At 34.2% G+C, this 27,799-nt stretch overlaps 4 protein-coding genes across 7 annotated transcripts; all 4 read right to left on the reverse strand.

Annotated features, from left to right (window-relative positions):
- Positions 1-1,553: 1,553 nt before the first annotated feature.
- Positions 1,554-4,056, reverse strand: LOC133683112 (UPF0481 protein At3g47200-like). Of its 3 annotated transcripts, XM_062106637.1 has the most exons (3): positions 3,943-4,056; positions 2,985-3,180; positions 1,554-2,734 (listed from the first exon to the last, which is right to left on the reverse strand). In XM_062106637.1, the coding sequence occupies exons 2-3, from the start codon at positions 3,043-3,045 to the stop codon at positions 1,818-1,820; spliced, it is 978 nt and encodes a 325-aa protein (XP_061962621.1). In that variant the 5' UTR covers positions 3,046-3,180; positions 3,943-4,056; the 3' UTR covers positions 1,554-1,817. The 3 variants fall into 3 exon arrangements, with proteins under 3 accessions (XP_061962621.1, XP_061962620.1, XP_061962619.1); XM_062106636.1 differs by having other exon boundaries at positions 1,554-3,180; positions 3,949-4,056; XM_062106635.1 differs by having other exon boundaries at positions 1,554-3,180.
- Positions 4,057-14,038: 9,982 nt separating this feature from the next.
- On the reverse strand, positions 14,039-15,958 carry LOC133682525 (E3 ubiquitin-protein ligase ATL4). The gene has a single exon (XM_062105892.1). The coding sequence runs from the start codon at positions 15,604-15,606 to the stop codon at positions 14,557-14,559; it is 1,050 nt and encodes a 349-aa protein (XP_061961876.1). The 5' UTR covers positions 15,607-15,958; the 3' UTR covers positions 14,039-14,556.
- Positions 15,959-18,488: 2,530 nt separating this feature from the next.
- Positions 18,489-22,664, reverse strand: LOC133682524 (uncharacterized). 2 transcript variants are annotated; one of them, XM_062105890.1, is made up of 6 exons: positions 22,422-22,663; positions 20,793-21,596; positions 20,374-20,544; positions 19,864-20,009; positions 18,925-19,035; positions 18,489-18,831 (listed from the first exon to the last, which is right to left on the reverse strand). In XM_062105890.1, exons 1-6 carry the CDS (start codon positions 22,545-22,547, stop codon positions 18,750-18,752), a joined length of 1,440 nt encoding a protein of 479 aa, XP_061961874.1. In that variant the 5' UTR covers positions 22,548-22,663; the 3' UTR covers positions 18,489-18,749. The 2 variants fall into 2 exon arrangements, 1 of the variants encoding a protein (XP_061961874.1); XR_009836700.1 differs by lacking the exon at positions 18,489-18,831 and adding an exon at positions 19,505-19,652 and having other exon boundaries at positions 22,422-22,664.
- A 1,838-nt stretch (positions 22,665-24,502) lies between these two features.
- LOC133681604 (small ribosomal subunit protein uS17) lies at positions 24,503-26,692 on the reverse strand. Its single transcript, XM_062104693.1, has 6 exons — positions 26,535-26,692; positions 26,389-26,429; positions 26,196-26,296; positions 25,103-25,247; positions 24,882-24,971; positions 24,503-24,783 (listed from the first exon to the last, which is right to left on the reverse strand). The coding sequence occupies exons 1-6, from the start codon at positions 26,544-26,546 to the stop codon at positions 24,693-24,695; spliced, it is 480 nt and encodes a 159-aa protein (XP_061960677.1). The 5' UTR covers positions 26,547-26,692; the 3' UTR covers positions 24,503-24,692.
- Between the last annotated feature and the right edge of the window lie 1,107 nt (positions 26,693-27,799).

A 27,799-nucleotide genomic window follows, 5' to 3' on the forward strand; every position in this document is an offset into this window, starting at 1 on the left:
ATATTCACTTTGTAAGAGATTTGGTTGCGAAAAAAATTCTTAATGTTCAACATGTTCACACGACTGATCAGCTAGCGGATCTGCTTACCAAGCCTCTCTCCCGGCAACGAACAGAATTCTTACGTGACAAGATCGGCCTCTCCGATGGTAGCCTGTTCTTACAGGGGCGTATCAAGGAATCTGATGAGATTAACTCTTTGCCAATTCAACCGAAGCTGTTACCATGATAAGTGCCAGATTTTATGCTCTTCGTAATCATAGGATTAGTTTGAAATATTGTTATTAATTCTGATTGTAATTATCTTTCCGTTACACATATTTGAACTCCTGCAATTCAACAGATGAATAAGAAAAAGTGTGTTGCACTGTTGAAGTTTCTTTAGTGACGTCCCAATCTCTTGGTAGTATTTTTTATTCCAATTAATTATAGTTACTTGCTGTAATCTAGAAAATTACCATTTACCTTTTCAAATTTAATGAAATGACCAAATTAACTTTGTATATTATCTCCATGATAAGCTAATTATCTATAAAAACCTATCACTTCGTATTGGTTTGAGTCAATATCAATCGGTCAATCGGGTGAAGATGAAATTGTAATTTTTGGCTAAAAAACCTCTCTATCGGCTTTCGAGGTTTTGTCATTTTTCTTCCTAATAAATACAGATAAAGAAAACCATGGAACCCCGGGACCCATGAATAGGTTGTCTGTGCATTGTAATCTTAATTACCCCCGCAAGTTAAATATTGCAATCATGCATTCGTTTTTCACAGCAACACATGAAAAGAATGGCCTCAGTAGATAGGCCTCAGTAGATAAGGACTTGAAATGGGTAAAGACATTGAAGATGGAAGAAGTAGGGCCTCTTCTTAAAGTGCGGTGGTCCGACTTTTAGCTGGCTACTTGTCATAAAACGCAAGGGAAAGAAACATGAAAGGTAAAGAACAAGAACTTTCTCCGGTGCCTTTGGGATGCATTTTCTGTAAAATTGGGGACGAGAGATAGTAAAATATCTCGACATAGTTTTGATATCTTGACTCTATCAGCTCTTGTAATTCAAAAACTCGGCGCCTGAAACGGATGACAGATGTACGGATCATCGAACTCAGTAAGCAGTAACGTGATCATATGTTTCGAAATATTACGTATAAATCAGATTGCCCATTGAACTCGGTGTTTCTCGAACATCAGGTTCAGTGTTGTATTGTAGCCCATAGAGGTCTGTTTACTTTTCTACCACAAAAAAAAAAACAAGAAACCAACGAATTAACGAGAGCTTGTGAAAGTGCATTGTAATTTGTCGTATATTTTATATAAGAGTTCATTGATTGATCACCTAAACTGACAGTACCTCCATTAAAGTATAGCTGCCCCACTTCAGATCCTACCCGGTTCTGTGATCTTTCTCAGGCCAGGTGGTTAGCACCATTTTGTTTTTGTCCACGCAACTAGAAGAAAGGGAAGAAAAAGACGAGCAAACATTTTACGTACATGTTTTATTTAATGGCGATAAAGATGTGGAAATGATGCAAACCGCAATTCACTGACATCCTTGTTAATGAAAACCTTCAAGTTCAATAATAGTTGTTGTTGCCTTACAACAGGAATGACAAGATTTATTAACTTCAAGGGAAACTAAAATTCTACAGGCACGGCCACATACACAACAGCAGGAGCGACACAGTGAGTCATAGAGGGATACAAATTTATTTAGAGGAAAGCCAACAAGAAGCTTGTAGCTCAACTAGCATCCATGTCTTCTTCTTTTATAGTGATGTCGAGTTGAGCCTTTTCTTTATAGCAAAAACACAGAATACTAGCGGAAAAAGAAGAGGATAAACCGCGTCACGGTGATGGCTAGGATGATTAATCCAATAACAGTTCCAGTACCAATCCAAACATTGTTGAAATACACACTAACCAAGTATGCCTTGTTTTTGTTCCAAGAGCTGTCGTAGTAATCATTCAGCAGTTGGGAGAGAGCATCATAACCAGAAGTAACTTCTACTATTTCTAGGCAAAGTTTGTTAATAAGCTCCGCCACAGCTTTACTGTCACCAAGCCTGCTAACAATAACCTTATTTTCAATGAGCAAATCCACATCCTTTTCAACGTCCACAAGAAAATCCAATAGCTTAACATAACGGCAGATAAACTCTTCTGTTGGATAATGACATTGTTCCAAGGCCATGAGGTTTCGGAAGAGACATTCGGTGCTGTTGTCGATTTCAAGTGGTGGCATATGTAACTCACCTTTCTTGACTGTATTCTCAGTTTCCTTCCAGGCTCTTATGTCAAGCAAGCATTCATCCGGCAATGCCTTGAACTTAATTCCTGCTTGGTGCAGCATGGTTGCGCTATAAAGATTTTTAACTTGCTTTCCACCTGGTGATTCTAACTGCGGGTGCTTGAAGGATAGAAAATGTCTTACCAAATCAGTGAAATGCAACGGTTTATAATGTTTGGTTTCATATGGCTTGGTTTTGTTATTACCGTACTTCTCAAAGTAGTTGCAGGAAAGGTCCGGAAAAGAAGGATAATTGAGCTTTGTTTCCTCGATGGCAAGCTTATATAATTTCTTGAGAATGAAGAATGGAAGCTGATTTTCAAGCAATATCAAGTCCCGTTGAATCGCAGCTCTCAGCCAGGGTTTGCCTACGATGAAATCATCTTGATATCGTTTGTTATCGTGCATATCTTCTTCATTCTTCAAGAAGAGCTCGAAGATGAACACTGCATCAAACAGAATCATCTTCACAAACTTATTATCAACGCTAGAAAATTCAACAAATGTATTATCTGCATAACGGAGTTTGATTTTATCTTCAAGACTTTGAATGGTCCCCCAAAGTACTTTCAAAGATTCTTGCCCCTTTGTTTCCCCTCCCAATCTCTTACAGAATTCTTTCAGATATCTTTGTTTCTGAATTTCCATAGGCATCAGTTTTTCACTACCATGGTGAAAAGGACCTATAGAAATTACCCGAGGAGTGTAGGAAGCTCTGTTTGAATCGCAAAGTGCAGCTGGAGCTTTGTAGATACATTCCTCTGGCCGAAAGGTAGTCTCCAAGTCCTTTGGAAATAAGTCCCCTGGAATTTCAATTGCAATATCTTTGCATGGTTTTTCATTATGATTCATAGAGTTTGATGATTGATTTTCTTCCATTTGTGGAAGTTTTCTGCTCGCATGACAAATAAAACAAGAGTCACCACTAGCTATAAAATTAACTTCTCAAAACAATTCTATACATACTCGCTAGCAAGAACTTTCATGGCATCTCAAAACATCGAATTCTGTATATAAATTATACACCGGTATAAGTCAATACTATGCAAAACATCAAATTTATCAGGAGTCTGGCTTTCATGACATCTCAAACTTTTTATCACAGTGGATCGTTTGGAGCAACTAGTTGCTTGCTCGGTTAATTTCTTCTACTAACCAAACAAGCCAAATTAGATTTTCTAGTAAAATACACGGTTCAGGGTTTTATAGCATAATGTTCCATATATCATGGATATTGGGGGTTTCTGAACTAGATATTGTATATGTACAGCCAAGAGTTCTTCCTCAAGCATCATGCAGCTGCCCCAAGTTAGCTAGAAGAAGGAGAAGGTACTAAAACAAACAAGCAGCTAGCAGCCTAGTATTATAGAACTTGGTAACCAAACTTTAATAGGAATACATGGAGTAATAAAAAATAAAAAAAACTATAACCGAACTTCATCCCTTGCAAAGTAAGTGGGGGGAAGGCGAAAACCCTGACCATTTCAGGGTACAAAGGTGATCGAAGGTTTATTGTTAAATCATACCATGTGAGCTTTGTAACACTGAAATTAATAATTTGGGAGCTTTAAACGTTCTTAGTTGTTGGAACAAAAATAATGAAACAAGGGAGTATGAACAGGAGAAAAAACTAGTGCATGAAGAACCCAAGTACCTTAACCTGAGAAGCAGGAGGCTCTAGATTTCCTCGAAGCTGTACTGATACGTTGAATGCAGTCCCCTCTCTCCCCCCCTGATCTCTCCCCCTGTCTGTGTGTGTGTGTGTGTTTTGTGATGCTCTTTAGTAAGGTGATAGCACTCTTTTATACAGCTATCAGACCTTGGAGGTACAGCGGGTTGACCCGCGGTGACGCATCCATGGTGACGCAACTCTGGTAAAAAAAAAAAAAAAAGTACAAATAACAAGAATTTCACCGAATATCATAAACATAAAAAAAAATCAATTTAAAATTTATTTTTTTTAAAATAGTTTGTTTCTCTAACCCAAACAAAACCTTACAAGTCTAATTTGGAATCCTTCCGAATCTAGACTAGTTACAGCCCCTATAAAACTAGTTTTTGGAACCTATTTGTAAAATTCAAGCATAATTATTAAGTCAGTCATAATTCTATGCAACATATATAGACCTTTTCTTGCACTCAGCCTTTTATTATCCCTGCAAATCTATCCACACAGTAGTTATAGCAAATCCGCAACCGACTCGTTAAAACCACCTGCATCACATGGATCGGTGAATCATGATTTACAAAAATTCTAAAATAATATTATTTTAATATAAAAAAATCAGTTCAAGGTAAAACCCAGTATAAACCAAGCTTTGAGTCAACAGAACATCAAATTAATCTACTGAGTCGGATTAAGTTTTATAATTATACTCTTCGTTACACTCATTTATATGCAATCTAACTTTGATTCTCCAATCTAAATTAAGACTCTAATTTTAATGGCAGTGAGTTTAAAATGTCATCAATTTAATTTCTTTTTAATGTTCAAGTTTTTCAAAAAAATGAGAATAATCTTTTGTGGTCAATTTAGACCATGATGAATATTTATTACCATAATTATAAGATTTAAGATTTAGGTTATGGATTGGGTGGGTCAACCTTTAGATGAGAAAGTTGGCCTTGATTTATTATGTTTTTATTTAGTTTTTATCCTAAATGATATTGTTTTAGAAAAAATTCAAAAAAACTAAAATGATATTGTTTTGGTAAGTTAATGCTTAAGTTTAATAAAATAAATTGAAAAATATATGAACCAATAAAACATAAAAAAAAAAATTGTTAATACTAACTAAAAACTAAAGCTGAAAATTAAAAGATAGATGCCTATAAAGATATTTGATCTCTTATCTTCAAAAAAAATTATTTAATTATATGAAAAAAATGGATTTTTGTAAAGAAAAATTAATAATTTAAATTTCATAGAAAAATATAATTATTTGTATAAATCCTCTTTCTATTATTAATGTATTAAAAAATATATGTTTTTTCTAGCCATGTTGTTTATTGTATAAAAACTAAAAGCAATTAAAATTAATATTAAAAAAATTATAACGATTTGAAATAAATATAAAAATATATGTATATTTAATCAAAACTGATCATTTCCCTTATTGATGCATTCTTTTTTACAATTTCTTTAATCAGAAATAGTTATTTTTAATAAAAACTTATCATACTCTTAAAAGTAAATTTGTATTAAAACAATTATAAAGTGGTGGTTTTGACACAAATGTATTACAAAAATATAAGAATAATAAACTTGAAAAGATTACATAAAAATTATATAAAAAAATAGATATTTCATCTAATTTTTTTAAAAAAATATGCATATTAAGTTCATATATAATTATTCAAAAACCAATTGTTGATATTATCATAAAATAAGCTAATATTCTTTGAAAACAATGGCATAATTGGACAATTATTTAAATATTATATATATAAGTTTATTTAAAAATAATTTAATTAAAAAATTAAAAAAAAATGACATTAAAAAAATGAAGGGTAATGCTCGCATGGGGTGGGGAAATAGGTCCATCGTCTAGCCCATACTAAAATCCAAGCATGTTTGGGCTTAAAAGCCCAAGCTCGTATACCTAGTTTTTATTTTTAATTTTTAAAGGGTAAAAAAAAAAAATTTTTTTTTATCTAACCTATATTATCTTTTTAAAAATAAATAGTGATCATCACTTATTTTCTATTTTTTCCATAGTTTGGGATGTCTTTGATTAACAAAAGATCAGTGTTTAAGTTTTTTTTACCTTAAAAATCACGATTTTAATCTTTTTTTATCCAAAAAAAATAAAAACATTCTAATTGATCTAAAAACTCAAAATTAGATCAAATAAAAAAAATTGAGACCGAATTACTGTTTTTGTTGTTACTAAAGGTGAGGACCACTTTTATTAAGCTTATCTATCAAAGTTGAATTCATAAACAGAATCCAACCTTGAGAGCTTTTGTCTCTCAGTCTTTTCAATAATGTTCTCTCTCCTATCTCAATATATAAGGATTCAAACGTAAAAAAAAATAAAGTTTGAAAGCTAAACAAAAAATTCAAAAATAAAATGGATCAAGTATAAATAATTAAAATGTAAATTTATACATATATTGAACAGTACTGATGGGGAAAGGTAGTTGATTTTTATCAATATCAATTTTAATCCTTGTTTTTTTTATATTATTCTTAACAATAACTAAGAATTATATGATGTAAAATTGACCTATCATTTGACCCCAAACAATTTCTTATTGCTCGGATGCGTGATAACATGTAGGACAAAAATATTGTAACTTTTGATGGTGAAGTGTAGAGAAAATGAAGATTAATGACCAAATTTGAATGAATAAAAACTTGAGAGGCCACAATTTTTCACAACAAAACTAAAATTGTGGCTGCGAGACAATAAAAAATGAATCTTTATATATATATATATATATATATATATATATATATATATATTTGAATGTGAGTATCCGGGTCAGCTTGCACACACCTCGATTAATTTTATGAACCCTGAAATTAACGATCATGTAAGCCTTCAGTAGCCATCATATAAATAATTGCAGAGTTTGAACCTGAAATCATTATTATTGAATTACCTCCTACATAATTAATAAAAATTGACTAGCAGATTAAGTATCTCGAGCTCAGTGGGGCTTGGTTCGAAAAACATGCATTTCACTTCACTAATAATTCATGGACCGCTCTTTCCTTGAGTCACACTTGCATGGGTCCAGATGAGGACTCGTCCCAACAAAAAACAAATGAAGGAAAGGAAGAGGTTAGACAGGGAAAGTAAAAAGAAAAGGGTAAGGATGAAGGTGTTCTTGTGGAGCATAAAAAAGCGACCTTTTGACTATGCTAGAGGGGGTTGCCTTGACCGAGAGGGACAAATGAAATAAATTATTGGTGTTTTTTTTTTTTATTCGCGTGGGGTGTTCAGGCCAACTTGCGCACACCACGACTATTCCTCATGGCCCACTGGACATCCTGCAAGCCCAGGGACAGGTTAGGCACCGCGGGGGTGACAGGCATGCACATAGAGGATCGAACCCGAGACGGGAATGGAACAAGTCACACAGTTGACCACAACAGCTAGGCCCTCAAGTGCAATTATTAACGTTTTTTAGTTGGATGATTGCAATGCCAATTGATGCCTGATTTAATGAAATCTGATTTAATGAAGTTTGGGCGGCTACTTCTGAAATTACTGGCGTTTTCTGTTGCTGTTTTTTTTAAAAAAATTAGATGGTAAGAAATAAATTAGAAAAATCATTGTATCATGATGTATATATTTTTATTTAAATAGTATCTGAAAGTCCACTAGACCCGATTAATTTTATTAAGTCAGGTTGATCTATTAAAAGATGAAGCTCTCCCAGCAATAATATACTATATTTACGAGATTCGAATTCAAAACCTTATTTAAAAGAGGAACAAGTATCGAACTCCTTGAATCAACCACTATTGATATTTCGTTCACCATACACTTAAAATAGATATTTAAAAATAAGTAATAAATAAAGGGTTTAGATTAATTTACAAGTGACTTTCACGTAATAGAGTTTTTTAATGAATAAACATATAATATTTGATAAAAGAATCTGATTTTAAATAATAAATGGGTTAATATTCCCAGAGGTTTAAGCAATTTAGCCAAAAAGAAATCATAAATATCTAACTGTATTTATCACTGTGGTGACAAAACAAAAATCCGTATGTGGTTAGGTTGACTGGTAGTTGGATTTTAATGGTTCGCTCAACAATCCCAGCACAAATTATATTATTTTAATATATTTTTAATTAAAAAACAACTCATAATACCTTACCAAACGCAATGATGAACCAAGCTGAGTGTGTGTCTGGCATTATTATACAATTGCTACTCGTCTTGTGCTACAAATTTATAATTCAATTGGTGGGGTTCAATAGTTATCTCTCTCTAATTTCATGTCCAGGAAAGTTGCAGCCGTAATTGTATTTTGTATTTTCTTTCTTGTTTTTTTTATACTGAAATTCGTTGGCCGTTGGATTTGTTGAACTAAACACTGCATTTTTAGTACTTGTAAACAAAACTAATTAGTTATAATTTTAAAAAATAATTGTATTTCCATTAATTTGAGACGCTCGAAATATGACATAATTTTAAACAAAACTAATTAGATATAGATATATCGTTATATAAAAATAATTATGATTGCCAAATCAACACGTGTAAACTTGAGAGAACAAGATCCTAAGAATTTGGCTTAGAGATTAATGAAGTTTGTTGTCTTTCTTGAATCTTTAATTCAGACTCTTAAAATCAGTATTCATAAAAATTCATTTAATTATTTTAAATATATAAAATTGATATAGAATGTGTTCTTAATATTGTTTGTCGAATCCTATAGAATGTAACCAGGTCAAATAGATTAATTGAGCCATTTGATTTGAAAAATCTTTCCTAACCAAGATCTAATGTTACAGGATGTTTACAGAAATATATATAGCTTGTTTGTGAAAGTGGTTACTTTTTAAAATATTTTTTATTTAAAAATATATTAAAATAATATTTTTTTTATTTTTTATTTCAACATATATTGAAACATTAAAAAATTATCAAAAATCATCAGGCAGTCTGTATAATCAGAGTGAGTAGCAGCAAGAAAATTGCAGCAACAGTTTTAATCCCTCTACAGAGATTGCAGAAATATACATGCAGGTTTCGTGGTGTTCCTTCTATGGCCGCATCTATTCTCACGACACGGCGTGGTTGCCTTAGCCAATTGTCCTTAGCTCCCTCTTCGAACCAAACCTGCAACCATGGCTGTTTGTGAACTGTGATCCATCATAGCAAGCTTGGGAACTTGCTGAAGACTGGAGCTGCCCCTTGCCGGGTTTTTTTTTTCTTGAAATTACTGGCACTTGCGTCCATTTCTTTAAAAAAAAATCTCAAGTTCTAGCCTTTTTCTGTAATAAAAAAAGAACTTGCAAAATTGATAGGGAAAATAGATATACTTTAATCTAAAAATCTTAAAATGTAATCCTCGAGATTATATGGTAGATATTAACAATCTCCTATAAACTATAGAAAAATTAAAAAAAAAATGTGATTTGGTATTAAACAGTGGAAGTCTTCTGGAGACTAGGAAGAGAAAGAGCGTGGTGCTTGCGTAATTCTAATTATATTCCAAGTTTTATTTTTATATTTATAACAAAGTTTGATTTATTAATTCATATCTTGATTCAGGATTTAATTCAGATTATATTTATTTTTTAACTGCTTGAAAAAATTAATCTAAAAAAATCTAACTGACATAATATTTAAATTCATGATTTAGATGGTCTAATCTCAACTTCGGTGAGATTAGATCTTTTTATTATTATTATTTAAAAAATATCATTTTAAATTTTTTAATTATTCAAAATTACTTTGTTTTATTAAAAAAAAAAATACTAAACCTCATGTCAGCCCACAAACCTGCAAATCCATCCAACCCACAGTTCGAACTAGTCCAGGTGTTGTTTCTCCTAAGTTTCCCCCATCCAACAAAAGTTCGGGGCTAAGACATATCAAAATCTATGTCCTATACTTTCCATAACCTTATAATATAAGATTTTTTTCTTAATTTTTTAAAATTATGTCATTTTAGTTTTTTTAATTATTCAAAATTACTTTGATTTTATTACAAAAACCAATAGGCCTTAGGTCAGCCCACGAACCTGCAAATCCATCCAACCCGCAATTCACCGGGCCAGGTGTTGTTTCTCCTACGTTTTCCTCCCTCCAACTGCAAGTAGTTTTCCTGGCCCTTCTCAACGGCCCTGATTGTTTCGGCCTTTAATGTACAAGCCCACTAATTGTAGGCTTCACTTTATAATGGGCCCATTTGCGCTAAGACAGCCCACAGTTAACTCGGAAGAGAATTTAGATCTTGGAAATCCTGGGAAGATGTGTATTGAAAAAGGTTTTCGTAATTTAAAGGTATCATTTATCATTTTGTGATGTCATGAATGCACATGATCATCCAATTGTGTTTCAAAATCAAATTCCTTTTATCACGTGATTAAATTAGATACAATTTACTTGTGATTTTGTGATGGGTTATGTAGCTCTTTCTTGGTTATTCAATTCATCTTTATCGAATTTCATGTTTCAACTTCAATTTTTGAGTATGTTTGTTTATGGGAGGGAGGTAAAAGTATTTTTGAATTTTTTTTTTGTTTTAAATTAATTTGTTTTTATGTTCTTGAATGGTTTTGATGTTCGGATATTAAAAAATAAATAAAATATTATTTTGATGTATTTTCAAATAAAAATTAATTTTAAAAACAATTATCACCACAATGTTAAACATGCTCTATATTATACGATATTTTTTTCACCTCATGGAACAAGGGACAAAATAGTATGAATTATAGTTTTAAAACCTGGTTCTGCCCAGCAGGGCGACCCATGACTAGAATCAGGCGGGGTTTATGAAAAATAAGGGTAGTTAAAAACTCGGTTGACTTGACGAGTTGACCCGACAAGACTCGATCAAAAAATTGGTTATAACACATTGATTATTTTTTTATTTTTTATCAAAATAACATTGTTTTGATTTTAAAAAAAAATTGGGCTTGACCTGGTCAAAATAGGTGACCTGGGTCTGGATCGGGTCAATTACCGAGCCGAGTTTAGATACAATTTACTTGTGATTTTGTGATGGGTTATGTAGCTCTTTCCTGGTTATTCAATTCATATTTATCGAATTTCATGTTTGAACTTCAATTTTTAGTATATTTGTTTATGGGAGGGAGGTAAAAGTATTTTTAAAATTTTTATTTTGTTTTGTTTTAAATTAATTTATTTTTATGTTTTTAGATAGTTTTTATGTTCGTGTGTTAAAAAATAAATTTAAAATAAATAAATAAAATATTATTTTGATGCATTTTCAAATAAAAGTTAATTTGAAAAGTAATCGTCACCACAACGCTAAACATGTTCTATATTATACAGCATTTTTGTCACCCCATGGAAAAGGGACAAAATAGTAAGAATCATAGTTTTAAAACCTTACTCTACCCAGCAGAGCGACCCGGGACTCGACTGACTCATGGCTAGAATTAGATGGGGTTTATGAAAAAATAAGGGTAGTTAAAAACTCGGTTGACCCGGCAAGACTTGGTCAAAAACTCAATTACAACACATTAATAATTTTTTTATTTTTTACTAAAATAACATCATTTTGATTTATAAAAAAAATAGGGTTGGATGATCAAAATTGGTGATCTAGGTCTGGACCGGGTCAATTACTGAGCCAAATTTAAAAATATTAGTAAGAATTAAAAGGGAAAATATGTTTTTGTGTTTTTAAATTTTTTTTTAAAATTAATATTTTTTTATTATGTTAATATTAAAAGTAATTTTTAAATGTTTAAAAAAATTATTTTTAAATATTTTTAAATGAAAAATTATTTTAAAAATCAATTACTAACTCAATTTCAAAACGTAACTGTTTTTTCGACAAGACAGGAACAGCTTGTCGCAATCAATTCGAAATCCTAACAAAATGTCGGGGGTTTCTCTCATGTCACTTCCATTTTAATCCCATTTCTTCATGGATAATTATAGACCATCAAAAGTCTGACAAAAAGACAAAGAAAGATGGAAATGATTCCATACATAGCTAATCCAACAAATTTGTCCTGTGTAAGATGATGAATTTACAGACCAGACATGGGTTTTTTTTATTATTATTATTACTTTTGTTGTTGTTAGTCAAGAACTCCCTGCCTTCTTCACTTGTCTTGCTTTCAGGCTTTCAGAACAGGTGTGTCCAATCCGTGGCAAAACAAAATTCTAACTTTTAATTAAACATCAACAATTCACTTCATGAAATCTATTGATAAAATCTATTTATTTAATACCTTAAGATACGTTGCTAATCATTATTTTCTTAATAAATACATTTTGTAAATTTATAATTCAATATTAACATTACTCGAGTTTTAAAACGGGTATCTGAGAGTATAATAAGAATTAATTTTTAAAATATTTTTTGTTTTAAAAGATATTAAAAATAATATATTTTTTATTTTTTAAAATTTTAATTTTAACATCAACATATAAAAATAATTCAAAAAACATTAAAAAAAATAATTTTCAGCAAATAAAAATTTAAATTTTAACAAAAAAAAAATTTAAATTCAATCCCAATCACACCTATAGTAGATCTTGAACAGAAATAGTACGAGTTTCACGGTACAGTTAGGTTTTAGGTTTAAAATCATGTATGGTCCCTCTACTTTACAGATTTGTTCAAATCAAAGCATCTACTTTAAATGGGCTCAGAACAACTGTTATGCTTCTAGGTGAAGGCAATTTGAGATTCTCTATCAAATATTTAGCTAGGGATTATAGTGGATTGAATTTGAGTGTTATACCTCTCTTAAGGCATCATTTATTTTTATTTTTTTTTAGAATTGTATTTGGATGCATTTTAAAAATTCATTTGGCTTGAAAAAATATTAAATTAATATTTTTTAGTGCTTTTCAATAATTTTAATATGTTAGTGTAGAAAAATAACAAATAAAAAATTATTTTGATATATTTTCAAGCAAAAGAACTCTACATCACAACACCAAACACTTAATCATATCCCATATTGACCAGGTTTGAGGACTCCCCCAGCAATTAAAAAAAATATAGCTTCATGTATTTGCAACATAATATTTGAAAGTTAATACATAATAAAACAAAAAGATATCAAGGTCTACCTCTGTGTGTGTGGACTTTGACCATAAATTTATGGTCGGACTTTTTTCGAAAATCTATCAAGACATGTAATTTTATCTCCTTAATTACACGTAGCTTTGATCTGGGCATTTAATCTATACAAGAGTGGGGTAAAAGGACTCAAATCACCTTTGGCTGGAAATAGAGGGGCTGATTTGGACCAATTTAAAGGCTGATTTTACCAAGTGTGAAAGGCAGAGGCAGCAGCAGCCTGTGTGATTTTTCAAGGCATGGGTTTCTAATTTGAGCACAGAACCAAGCCGTTGCCTTTCCGATCACTCGTTCCCAAGTTGTGAGTGGACGCAGTCCGCAGCCATCATCATGCTGACAACTTGAGTCTCACTATCAACCAAATATATTATTATCCATAACCAGAAAAACAAGTGTGCCAAGCTACCTAACCCTCGTCTGGGATCGCCCTCAAATGGAAATGGGGACCTTAATAATAATCTGATCTGACCATATCTCTACGTGTCCTTAATTCCCAAGGAGTCAACAGCTGATTTTTCAGGCACCCAGATTAGATGTCCAAATGGCTACAGCTCCAACAAAAATTAGGTCAAGGTGGAGAGGACTTGAAGCTGGGGGAGAGGGATAAATAAATACTTGGCAGAAATTCTTAACAGAGAGGAGGTTCCTAAGACCTTTAGCAGCAAGTTAATAAGCATGGCCATGGCTGTGGGTATCTCAGATTACTGGAAAACTCCCGGCAATCATACTCTGCTGACAGCAATCAAACTGTCAACAAGACGATCCCTCTTTTTTTCAAGAAAAAATCATCATATCCAAAAGGGTAATCAAGATTATCTCAAAGTATTCAAGATGGCTAAATCATCCGATGAAATCATCGGATGAAAATCATCATATAAGGTCATAATTCATGCATGAACTTCATCTCCCATGAACCTATCAAGCTAGTGCTGATTAAGAGACTAATCTCAAGGTCCATATGACCTCACGTACGTGAAAGTGACTCGTTTAAACTAATTCATGTGCTTGTGATCCATTTGCCAAGATCAACCAATGAACATCAACATTCAATTCAGCAATCACAGAATTCACATGATGACAGCCCCATATGTACTGAGTGTCTGATATTACTAATTAATATTTTTTTCTCTAGAATTTAAAAAAAAAACAAAAAAAAACCCACAAACCATCCTTTATAGAAAGGTAGGAAATCAACATCTATGTATGTACCTCTTGGATGGATCATCCATCCATGCATCATCCATCTCCCTCGGCATCAGAGACCAATATGCTTCCAAAAATGTCATTCTCTTGGTGCTTTATCTACGAAAAAGATTGATGACAAGCCAAGGAAGGAACCATAGATTCAGGAGTTTCCACTCTCTCTTTTGCTTTATCCACTTACCAGCATGTCTTGTCATTTTGTACCTTATGGAGTGGACATAGCAAGAAATGGACTGGACCAGGAAAATGCGGTAAGATTTAAATCCCGTAATTGACCCTAACCGTTTCATCTCTTTAAGAATTATACCCCTGAAAACCAACGAAACAGTTCGCTAATTTCTTCTCCTACACGGTTCGCCTCCAAATCATAATCCCCAACACCGGCGATCTCGCTCCGGCGACTGCTTCCCGTAAAGAACCTTCCAGAACCTCTAAACGATGCCGTGCGTGAAGAGAGAGAAGCCGATAGACGGTCAACGTATTCTCTTAACCAACTTCCTCTTGCCGCAGCCACTTCCGCTGCCAAACTCTGCTGCTCGGACAATGTCGGACCGCCACCGCCACCACTCTCCTTCGACATGCTCCTCCTGTGTGATTGATTGATAGTAACCTCCGATTCCTCCTCCACGACGTAATCAAACGAACCAACAGAGTACGAGCTCCGATGCTCGCCTGCAGCGAAGGAGGCGGCGGATGTGGAGAGAGAGGAGGCCGAGTTAGGAGCAGGATGTTCTCGGCGGCTAATAGAACCAATCTCAAGGCGGAAACTATCACCACCGCGAGCTTCGACATCGGAGATAGCTTTGGCGAGGTCGGACTCCGATATAAGAATAGGAGACCGGCAAAGAGGACATGATTGGTTAGAATTGACCCATGTGTCAATGCAATGTGCATGGAAAGCATGACAACAAAGCGGAAGCAATCGCAAGAGATCATCCGGTTCGAACTTGGACAGACAAACCGCGCAATCGCCGCCGGAGATAGCAGGGGAGGAGGATGACCGCCGTTTGATGGAGGAAAAGGAGAAGAGAGGAAGTGAGTCAGCAATGGAAGGCTCTAAGGTTTCTGGTGAAACACGGTGGTTGTTGTTACCTGAGTGACGGTTAGAGGAGGAGGGGGCTGTTATCGTGGTAGTTGTGGCGGTGGTTCTAGAGGGAGAGAGGTGGCTGAGGCAGCGGCGGTTTAAGACACGAAGAAGGAAGCAAAGAGAAACAGAGACTAACAGAGTGATGGAGAGGATTAAAATGATGATCAAGATGCTTGAGTTAAGGTTCTGAAACGGCGAAGTCTTGGTGCCTCCGCTGGCCGTATCGGTGGGTGTTGTGGTGAACAAGTCTGGAGGAGCAGACATCGTTTGCTTCAGTTTCTATAGAGGCTGATAAAATGGGCGGGTTGGCCTTTAATAAGTGCAGGTGTGTATAGGATAGTAACTGAACGTGAGGTGGATTAATGTGGTGGTGCTGATGGAGGAGGAGGAGGAGGGTAGGATCAAAGAGAGAGAGAGAAGTGAGTGGTGGTGGTGGTGGTGGTGGTCATTTATGGCATGGGTTTCACCTGCCAAGGCATTGAATTGAAATCTCCGAGTAAATAAATGCTCGCAGTTTTTGAAAGGGGAGAGGAGGAGGGGCGTGTGCCTGCTGCTCTGGCCTGGCCTATGAGAGTCTGTTATAAATGTAAGAATATGGACTGTTCCACTTTCATTAAAGGGATAGCAACCATGATCCATGACAAAACTCCTAGTTCAAGTAACTAATTACTTTTACATTACATAAAAATATAATGTTCTTTCCTGCTTACAAACCTCACCATCATTTACAACTAAAAAATAAACATATCCAATATGTTTTATTCTAAAGTTTCATCTTTTAAAGTTTTATAGTTGTTAAACCTCGTTGGATTGATTCGGTGACTCACGACCTAAAACCAGAATTAAATTATCTAGTTAAAATAAAACCCAATCGAGTCAATTCCAATAAGAATTTATCCAAAACAACCTTGTTTTATTTTTTAAAAAAATACTAAAACTATACTATTTTGAAGTTGATATGTATTCTTTGCGTGGTCAAATAATCTTAGTTGGAATATGAAATCTGGAATTGATATTCCACCATGACTTAATAATTTATAACAATGTAATTATGAGATATGTGATGTGTTCCATGATCCAAATAAGTTTTTGATATATATATAAAATTAGTTGACTAAAGGGAATGGGTTATAAGGAGTTGCTGCACTTACTTGGATACCGTGGATTCATGAGGCAAGCGGATGATATTGCATTATTCTATTGTATAAAAAATTAGCATAACATTCTCATTATCTTAATAGATTATGTATGAAAGGAGCACACCCGTGCCATCATCTGTTTTCAATAATAAAAAAATTATTTTCTGGGGATCTTTCTCTTTGTTCAAGCTGCGTTGCTTCATCCATACTCTTGGCATGCTTCTGATAACAAAAACAAACAGAGCAGTGCTTCATCTGACAAGGCTGTTACCATCAGAATATATAAACTGGGTGCACAAGGCTGTGATGAAATGTTTTTTTCTTCGTCTCCCTGCCTAAAAACATGGAAGAAGACAAAGCACGTTCGGGATTTGCATGTCAAACAAGGAAGAGCTTTTGATCCAATTATTTGACTGACGATGCTGGAATGATAGGTCTTGGTCGTAATTACCATGTACCCGAGTAAAAACAGATAAGCTCTCAAGTATTTCCTGTTTTTCGCAGGTGAGAAAAACAGAGTGGGTGTTAGGGCATAAAAAGTGATGGTGGGCGTGTGTTATTTTATCATCAGAGTCTAGATAGATGACAATGGGAATGGCCGTGGAGTTTTTCTCACCTAACATTGCCACTGCATTAATGGATTAGCTCAGCTAAATGTGGAGCTCTCGTATCTTAGCTTTGCTATCTGTTCTTATGCACAATGAGGATGTCCCACGAAACTTAAGACGCTTAGGTAAACCCCCAGCCGCAAATAGAGAAGAGATTATGTGTAAAAGGACATGTATTTATCATCTGGACCTGCAAAGCTGAAATATTTAGATAATACAGGATTCTAGAAGGGAAAAACCGAGTTCTTATTTACTTTTGTTGATGTAAAAGAGAAATTCCCAAGAAAGTAAAGAAGCTGGTGAATTTGGCTGATTCTTCTCAAGTTCTACAGGAAGGTGAATTTCTGTCATGACAAGTACAGCAGATGACATGCTGACATGCCTATACAAGCATAAAAAAATTTGAGGGCAGTTCATCCATTCCTTCAGACCTTGCTTCCTAAACCAAGCATATTATAGGAGTACATACCTACATACATGAATGCATACATGTTGGTTCGTATAATAGGAAGTGGTATCAGGTGGACTGTTCCCTGCAGTCCAGCAGAACATTTTACTCTTAAATTGAAACTTGCAACCAACCTCATTTATGTTGGAGGATGAGGTGAACCATCCTCTCCCAGTTCTCTAACCGAGTGTTTTTCTCCTCCTTTTTTCATTTACAAAAAGAAATGGTTAAGCAGACATAACAACACCGACAGATTTTAAGAACAGTGACCCTCTCAGGCACAATTACTGCTCCTCACTTTGCTTCACCTGCACTCTATGGATGCCTGCCCAAAAAACTTATTGAATGTAGGCCCCATGAGTTAAGGATACAAGCTGTAGCTTTTGATTCTTATGTGGATGCTCATGGTCCATGAAGGCAGGCAAAGCATGACCAAGAAGAAACCCAGATGGATGAGTCAAACAGAATCACAAATGCCCTCGAACGTAGTTTGGGAATCGAAGGGCCTAAAATAGTCAAAGCAGCTTGCAGCACGCTAGTATGTTGCAAAACTTGTATTGACCTTTCGGCTAAGATCCAAAAGTCACATATTTCCCAAAATTAACTAAATGGAAATTCCTACTCCCAGCTTTTTCTTCATCAAAGCTTCTCCTAGACTAGTCTACTTTACAAGATTCAACCTAACAACTGTTAACTATCTGGGCAGTGAGCATTTACAGGAATACCCCATCCAGTTTCTACAAGCCATATGCCGCTAACGGATTGACCAACTCAATGTCATTCGCAAGGTTGGTGCCTTGCTGGTATTGGTAATAAAGATGAACTTTTTGGTACAATAATTGTTCGGTGACAGGAAAGAAAATAAATGCACGAGTTACTAGCTAGCTAGAGCCATAAAAAGAGTAGGCAGGATGATGTTACTAGGAAAAACAAAAGCTGGGGGCTCAGACATATCAAAATCTCATTCCATGTCCTCTGCTTTCCATAACCTTATTCATGGCCATTTGATAATATAAGATTTCTACAACTGTTGACAGCAAATGATTATACTGCAAGCTAAACTTTAGTTGAAAAGCTTAAAGCGTAGGATATCATAAAGAAGAAAATTAAAATTCCTAACATGTAACCTTGTCCTGTGGTCTTGTGGAAAGACCTCAAACCATTTCAGGAAGAACTTTGCCTTATTTACAAGTCTTTATATATATATATGCATCAAGGTGACGTGCTCTCTGGGTTTGAGGCCGAACTTTCAGCCGTACCCTTGCAAACATCATCTCTGCAGAGAGGGCAAACACTGAAAACGAACATAAGAACAAAAAGAAATTAGAACTCAGCTCGTAATCAGCCCAAGTCATCTAAAACAACAAGCATGGTAGTGATAGATTACCCATGTATATCCTTGAGCCATTTGTCAACACATGCCATGTGAAATTCATGAGAACATGGGAGGACTCGAATTTTATCTCCTTCCTCATAATCAACCAGGCAAATGTGACACCTGTAAATATTTTTTTCCGATACTGGTCAGGATTAACTAGAGAGAACATGAATTCAGTTCACAAGGCGTTTGAAGGGAAAATGAATACTGCTGTGAACAGTAGAATGCATGCTGGCCATACAGATTTATTCAGAATCATAAATGAACAGTAGATAAATGATTTCAAGTCCTTGATTTATGAGTGGAATTAAGGGCGGTGTTTAGCCTCTGGTTGAACCAGAGCTTTAAAAAAAATTTAAATTTTTTTTATGCTTTTGAATTGTTTTTATGTACTAATATCAAAAATAAATTTTAAAAATATACATATATATATATATATATATTATTTTTCTTCAAATTAATTTTTTTTTCCTTTTTTATCTACATTTTTCGCTTTCCCATTTTGAATCAAGTTAAAAGGAACAAAAATTGTAGGCTAGCATGATCCAGTACCACGGTTCACATGGTCAGAATTTTATCACCACCTCACCACATGTAAAAGTAGATTCGGTAAGCAAGTACAAATGCGGGGAGAGAGCATGTTGCAGGCAGGTACAAGAAGCCATGGTATCAATGGATATTTCGTGTACTACTCTGTGACCAAGCACGAAGATGACTCCTTGTACAATTTCGCACAGCTATACAGGACATTTTACATACATAATGTGTTAGCCACAAGACTACACGCATCCCTTTTAGGAAGTAACAAAAACATCTACTCCCTAAAGGTTTTCTTTATTTATTCTGGTTAGTAAATTACTTGCCTTGTGTCATTTATTATTCTTCTCTTTTCAAGCAGAAGTTATTGCTAATGTTAGTATTGTATTATTTTATAAGATTTTCACTTACTGTTGTTCATGCTGTGCCACATTCTCAGTTCCATGAGACTTTTGATAATTCTTCAGAGGTAACGAATTTACAACAGCTTCAGGAGCAGGAAGAGAGAGCATAGAAGGTGAAAGGGATAGGTGATGGCGATGAATTTCCTCTAAAACCTACAAAACAAACACGATAAGAAAACCATGAGAAGTAAGACTATAGGACGATTCTGCATATGTGATGCTTATGAACATGCTTCACATAAGACGACAACTGTTACAAATCCCATGCCCATTCCACTTAACAAGTCTCTACATATTGTACCTGATGAGTTAACACAGTTGTAAAGGTTTTTTAGAAAGTAGATTGTAGTTAACATGAAGGAATCATTTAAGTTTATGCGTATCAATGCTTTCAATAAAGAAAAACATACGAAAGCTAAAGGATGTAATTTGGACTAGTGCAATCTGTTGACACTTCTCAAGGCATAGAACTAGCGGAGTGCCTCAAAAATAGTCACCGTAAAAGAAATCTATTTACCTCAAAAAGTGCATCTGTCAACAGAATTATTTGGGAAATATTTGCATGGCTGGTAGACGACTCAGCCTCAGAAGAGGGTTCACATAAACATGTACCATTACGATGAAGGCCAGCTGGGCACAAGGAAGCTTCCCAACCTAGTTCATCATGCACATCATGAAATCTTTCTCTCTGCATAATGAATGAAATGTAATCAAAAAACAATAAACAGGAAATATTAATCTGCGAAGCATAACCAGGTAAAAATAGTAACAAGAATTCTAAATCAAAATGAATTGCATGTGTCAAAGAACCTCCAGTTTGATGAATTGTTGATTATATGATCAAATAAGTTTTCTGTACATAAAAAACTTTCAAAGGTCTTTTGACAATTTATCCCATAAACAGATTGCATCAGAAGGAAATGTATAAACTGTTACCTCATATCTTGATTGCCACGGCCGTTCACTCCTGCGTCGACTTCTAGTGCTAGGATATCTAGATCCACGACCAACTCCATCGAAATGTAGATCGCCGCTAAAATCAAGGAGCCATCTGTCATGAGATCCTAGATCATCAGCATGACTAGTTGTAAGAACTAAGGTTTGGGAACCTCCATTCCTTCTCAAACTGCTTCTAGAAAAAGCATCCCAAAACATCCTTCTACTATTCCTTCTTGCCTCACGATTACTAATTTCTGCAAAGCTACTTGAGAAAATGTTGGATTGTAGGCTCACCACATCAACAACAACCAATCTCGCAGCCCTCGCTTCTTGTTCCCCATCAGATGAAACAAATTCTGAAAGTGGTTGTGGAGGTACTAAGGAAGCAGGAATAACAGAATTTGTATTGGAGAAATCAATACTTGCATCTGAAACAGACGACTCATTCGAATCTAGATTCTCAGAATCCGGACCTACAACACCTGCCACCGTTGTAACATCAGAGACAGATGCTGTTGGTGTCTGTTCTTTTACAGAAGCACTAGATGCATGAGCTTCCATAAGACTGTCATGGACATTTGACTGCTGAGATTGTAACTCGCTATTCTTAGAAGCAGGACTATCCTCAACCTTACCATTACTACTTCGAGATAAGTCCCCACTTTCAACACTGGAACTACTTAACCCAGTTTCCGAACCAAGGTTAGAAAATGAGGCCTGCTTAGAGCTCGCTGACACATCATGACAAGCAGCTAGATTTTCAAGAGATCCTGTCAATGATTCATCTACATGATCACCCGTCTGAAAGTCAAAATCAGTCTCAGAATTACTCCATTACAAGATACTTCAGTCAATTTTTGATTTCCAAGATAGTTTTTTTGTTTTCTCCCTTGTTTTACCGTAACCCAGCAAATGAATGGCACAAAAGGATCCATATCACCGACCGCAACTGATTTGGGATTTAGTCTTTGTTGTTGATATAACCAAGCACAAATATATAAGAATAACTCAGGGCCGTTTAGAATTGCTTTCCAAATAAAGTTTCTAAAAAAATTGAAAAAACTATTCTTAAAATTAGTTGTTTTTATGTTTTTTTATCATTTTGATATACTATTATGAAAAATAATTTTTAAAAAATTAAAAAATAGTGTTTTAATGCATTTCTAGAAGAAAACATCTCAACCGCCGTAATCAACTTATAAATTCATCGAATAATCGTAACTTGCAACCAGAAATTGTCACGATACAGTAGAAAATTACTTGTAATATAAGTTAAGTGAACTTCACGTTCGTGAGATATTGACTTCAAAACATTTGCATCCAACCCAAAAAAAAGAAGAAAAATAGAAGAGAAAACATCGAAGACCCATTTCAAGATTCTATCTTTTCCTTCCATTCGTTGTTTTTCACTTTATTCTAACATGTTCTAAGCAACCAAAGAAAAGAACTAATAACTAAAGATAATCCCATTAAAAACAAAACCATTAATGCTAAATTATTTCCATCAGTCAGCTAATTGATCAGAAAGAATTCGTTAGTACTAAACTTAAATTAAATAACTTCAAGTTGATGGATGGATTCATAAAAAGAAATCTAAAGAGAAGGAGAGAGATGATGTTAAAGAACCTCAATAGGAGCTCGAGAAACAGAACCACCACAAAAGAGAGAAGCAAGGGCTCTGCGCTTGAACCTGTTAGTCCCTGACCCTGAATCTGAACCTGACCCATTTAAACTGCTCTTACTTGAACCCATATGTAATTTTTCTTGAGAGAGAACACACAGCAAGGGCGGAAAGAGAATTTATGCAGCAGGGGAAGGAAGCAACAGAGAAGAAAGCACAAGTCTTTACCAAGAACAAAAGAAACAAAAAAGTAGTTGTCTTTGCCTTTTTACCATGTCACTAAAAACTACTCGGTGGAATCTAGGGGCGTACACGTAAGCAAATGGGCCCGCTGAACGGTCGAGCTCCAACCAGTAACATTTGGGAAAATTTAAGCGGGACCCGTCATAGCTTGGATTTCCACGAAGCTTGCTCTAGCTTGAATTTGAAGTAGCAGTGGAGCACTCTCGCCCTGGTTTCCTTAGATTAATTATGTTCGAAAGTGTTTTAAAAATATATTTATTTTAAAAACTTATTTATTTAATATTTTTTAATTATTTTAATATATATATATATATATAAAGTGTTTTTGCGTTTTTGCTGTCAAATTTTCAACCAGCAATTTCATGTTTGTAAAACTGGATATAGGAATTGATCTGAAGAAATAATTATTTTTTAATAGGTTTTGACAGATTCAATCAATTTACTAAAAATGAATAGATTAACTAAGATTTACCATATCAATAATTTAATTAAACTAAAAACTTAACGTAAATCATATTTAAAAAATTAGATTCTTAACCTGCGGGACAAGTCAAGTTGACAATTACTGAAAAGAACAGGAGATCGCAGATTTTTCAATCTACAGTACTGCATTGGATTATTGGCTCGTGCGCTAAGAATTGGATAAATTTTATTTTAATGTAAGAAAAATATCAGGCACTGTTAAGAAAAAACTAATAAAAAAAGCAATAAACTTAAAATATAATGCATGTTAAATAATATTTTTTTAAATATTGATATGATAATATATTAAATGATATTTATTTTTAAATATTAAAATAATAATATATTTAATTAATTTAATTTAATTTATCAAATTTAAAACTCAGAATAATTTTAAAACAAATTAAAATAAATTATAAATATTAATTTTTAATTAACTTGATATAAAAAAAATAAAATTAAATAACAACAGCTTGAAAAACGCAAATTAACTTTGGCAACTTAGATCATGATAAATTAATAAAAAAAAATGAAAAAAAATATATTAAAAAACTCCAACAAATCTAAATCTAATATTAAAAATTAAAATCAAGATAAAATTACAAATCATAATTAAAAAAAAAAACACCTAAAAATAACTTTTTTGAAAACAAATACCCAATACATATAATAGTGCTATCGAGTGTGGCTATATGGTGATGTAGTCACGGGCTTCAGTATTTTTTTTTTTAATTAGTAGCAGTACTTTCCGTTCAATTACGAGCTATGGCGGTAGAGATGAACGGCCAAGATTAAGTGGGTGAACAATCGAAGGTGGAGATGTGAGATTGAAGAAGTCTTCCAGGACGTAGATGAAGCGGGGTTGGTATTTTACAGTAGGACCAGTGACTTATTTGGTCAAATCTTACTGTAGATGAAGACTTCATATATATCTTTGGGTTTTGGCAACCTCTGTACCTTCCAAGATCTGAAAACACGTTCAAGCTTTCAAGCAGTCATATGCATCATCAAGCATAAATCAAATTGTGGGTCGTGTTAGACGTAAAACATACGGAAAACCGAAAACATCTGCATGGAAATTTCTTACTGACCAAAATTCCTTATTTTAGAAGCAATTATCCGTGGGCCAGAATCAATGAAAACAGATAAAAGAGACTGGTTATCAAAACAAGGCACGAACTCAAAGGGGATTTTTCACCTGCAATGGCGTAGCACATATGCCAGCATGCACAATGATCATGATAAATGGCGGAACAGACAAGGATTAGGAAAAGGAGCCATAAAAAACTTGTTCCAGACAAGAGAAAACTCTCGGTGGAAGAGATTTGGAAAGGATGAATATTACTGACGAAAATCAGAAATAACATAACACCCAGCAAAATAAAGCAATTAATATCCTCAAAATTTCAATCTAGATCATCCTTGATAGTAACAGAAACAGACCAAAATCTAGGATACAAGGAAAACAAAAGGATCCGTCCATTTAATATGTGAAGGCTGATCAAACATCCAAGATCGCCTATAGGTATATGAATCTCTGGCAGCATCACATCATTTGAGAATCAGACCTCTTACATGCCTGTAAAAACTTTCTTTGCACCGCCAGAAGATCCTGCTGGAATTACCTTCAACACATTGAACCTCACTGTCTTTGATAATGGCCTGCAAAATAAATAAAAAACAAATATATTTCATCAGATTTTGCAAGTGTGATGAAAAATAATTGGATTTGAAACAGAAGAATACTGCCGAATACAGACCTGCATTGACCAATGATGACATAGTCTCCTTCTCTGACACGGAAGCATGGGGAGATGTGTGCTGGGATGTTTGAGTGCCTCTTCTCATATCTGATGGATAGCAGCGAGACAACAAATATAACTTAGCATTCAGAAAGAGAGGATGACTTGTTGCCATTTTATCGAGAAAAAAACAAGATGAAACAGTGGCTGGAAAATTGAATAAACAAGCTAGTGCTTGCCTCTGGTATTTTTTGACCCAGTGAAGGTAGTTCCTCCTCACGATAATGGTCCTGTTCATTTTTGCACTATGGCAAGTACCAGACAAGATACGTCCTCTGATAGAAACTGTCCCAGTGAATGGGCATTTCTTATCAATGTAAGTTCCTGAAATAATATACAACCTCAATCATTAAACTGTGTTATGCGCGTACAATGGCAATAAAGTGCAAGATCAGCACATTCTCCTGCTTAGCATACAAGCCACTAGCAATTTCAAATATACAATATCAACATGATCAATTAATTGAAGCACACATCAGGCAGACAGCTAACTAGCAACTAAATAAAAACTTCGAGATAGAGGATAAATAACCTTGAGCTGTCCAAGGCCAGGACACTTCAAACCACATCAAAGGATGCAAAGCAAATCACCCTATCATTAAACCATTTACAAAAGAGTGTGTGTGTGTGTGTATTTAACACACGCCAGTACGCAACGAAAAAATATTGCAGCTACCACTCCATCGGCTATTCAACAATCAGATTCCAGCTAAAAAGCAATATATATATGATGATGAATTTTTAAAAACGATTACAACAATCACTCGGAACAATCATGAATCAAAGAGAAAAACAAATACCAGCGAACTGATTTATAGGTGAATTAAAACAAGATTCCAAAAGAGATGCTTTGTGCTACTGTATTCCTACTAAAATTAGGAACGAATAGAGATTCTGCCAACAAATTGCTCAGCAGCACCGCAAGCATAGACAGCTTAATCAAATAAACTAAGCAGTAGAAATCCAGTGGCACACTGCGGGTCCAAGCAACCCTATAGAGCAGACAACATTGGCAGGGTTCTAAACTAACAAAAGTAACTGCAAATCAAGTTTTCTTGAGCTTAACAGAAAAACCTCTTCCAGATATTAAAAAGAATACAGCAAAATCTCGCAAAAACAAGACAACTTCGACATTTTCAAACCAAAAAAGAAATCGGATCAAAATATAACAGAGGCTCATAAAACACACAAAAAGGAGCATTTAAATGTCTCCACAAAAACACACATAACATTAAACAACCAGGATGCGAGTAAAGTGATAGAGGAGCAAACCTTCAATGGCATCTCTGGGTGTCTTGAAACCCAACCCAATGCTTTTCCAGAACCTGTTTCCTCCCTTGCCAGGCCTCTTTCCCTTTCCAGTTTTCTTCGAGCTAAACAACAAAAACATCATTAAAACAAACAAACACAAAGAAGTAACACCATCACAAGCATGGTAATAACAAGCAGTACTGCTTTATATTACCTAAGGAAAACCTTAGGCTGCTTTAAAAATGCCTTCTCCGTCTACAGAAAAAAGAACATAAACAAATCAGATCGATACCAGATTTGAAGGACGCATCGTTTGAGTTCATGAGAAAAAGCAAGCAAGATCAGAGAGAGAAAGTGTACCTGCTCAGCCATGGCGGTGCTTGTTGAGAGATGTCTGCTGCTGCTGCTGCTGCTGCTGCGAAGAGAAGAAGAAAGAAAACCCTAGCGGCTATAATGGGATTCCTAGTTGTAGTGTTTTATACTTGAGCGATGTTCGTTATGGGCTTCTCTTGGAATATGGGTTTAGGGATTCTTTTCTTGTCAATGTTAGATCATCCAAATCCAGCCCATGAAAGAGGATTTATTTTTTTTTACTTTTGTCTTTGTTGTTGCATAATTTTTTAAATCAGATTGAGTTACCAAACCAAAAATTCAGTTCACCGGTTAACGGGTTTAACTCTGATTTAACTCAAATTGGTATGGATCAATAAAATAATATTATTTTATATAAAAAAATTTTAAAAAATCAATAAATTTTGATTAGGTTATGAATTAATACATTGAATTAACCAAACATGAGTTGATCAGTTAGATTGATCCAATCAACTATAGATTGATTTTTTTAGACTTAGGGTGAAAAATCAGTCATGTATCAAGTTTGAGTTTGACTATGTTATCAAATAATACATTTTTAAATTAACAATGCATGAATTACATATAAGATGATAATTGTACGTTTAAAGTTATAAGATAGTGTTTAGTATGTTGGATAATATTGATTGAATTAGATTGGATATGGCTAGATTTGATAGAACTAGACAAATAATTATTCTCTGTTTGCTAAACATTAGATATAACTCGGCCAACCTAAGATCTAGATCGTTCTAAGTTTTAAAAAAAATAAAGAAATGACTAACCTAACTTGACACGGTAAAAATTAAAGTCAACCCATAACCCAGTCGATCCAAGATAAAAAACGGGTCAAAAATCCGTTCTTTTCTTATGTTTTTTCAGGAACTCAGGCATTACTTCAAGTTAACCTTCAAGCTAATTTTTAAAGTTATAATAATAATTAGTTTATTCTTATTTTGTTTTAGATCAACCCAAGTTAACCATTCTGTCCCATGGCTTAAGCCTTATCATAGATCATTCTGGAGTTGAGTTTTAAAACTATGATAATAATCATTTTGTATCATTGTGTTGATATAGGTCAATGATTAACACAATTCATGACTCGACTTTAGCTTCGGGTCAACCCTTAAATAGGGTTTTTAAACTATGAATCCCTAACATTAAACACAACACGACTTATTTTTTGTTAATAAATGTTAAAGCAATATAAATATATTTGGTTGAAAAAATAAATTAATAATATAAAATAAATGTCTTTAAAATGATTTTAAAGT

The sequence above is a fragment of the Populus nigra genome, chromosome 2 (genome assembly GCF_951802175.1).
Source record: "Populus nigra chromosome 2, ddPopNigr1.1, whole genome shotgun sequence".
Classification (NCBI taxonomy): Eukaryota; Viridiplantae; Streptophyta; class Magnoliopsida; order Malpighiales; family Salicaceae; genus Populus; species Populus nigra.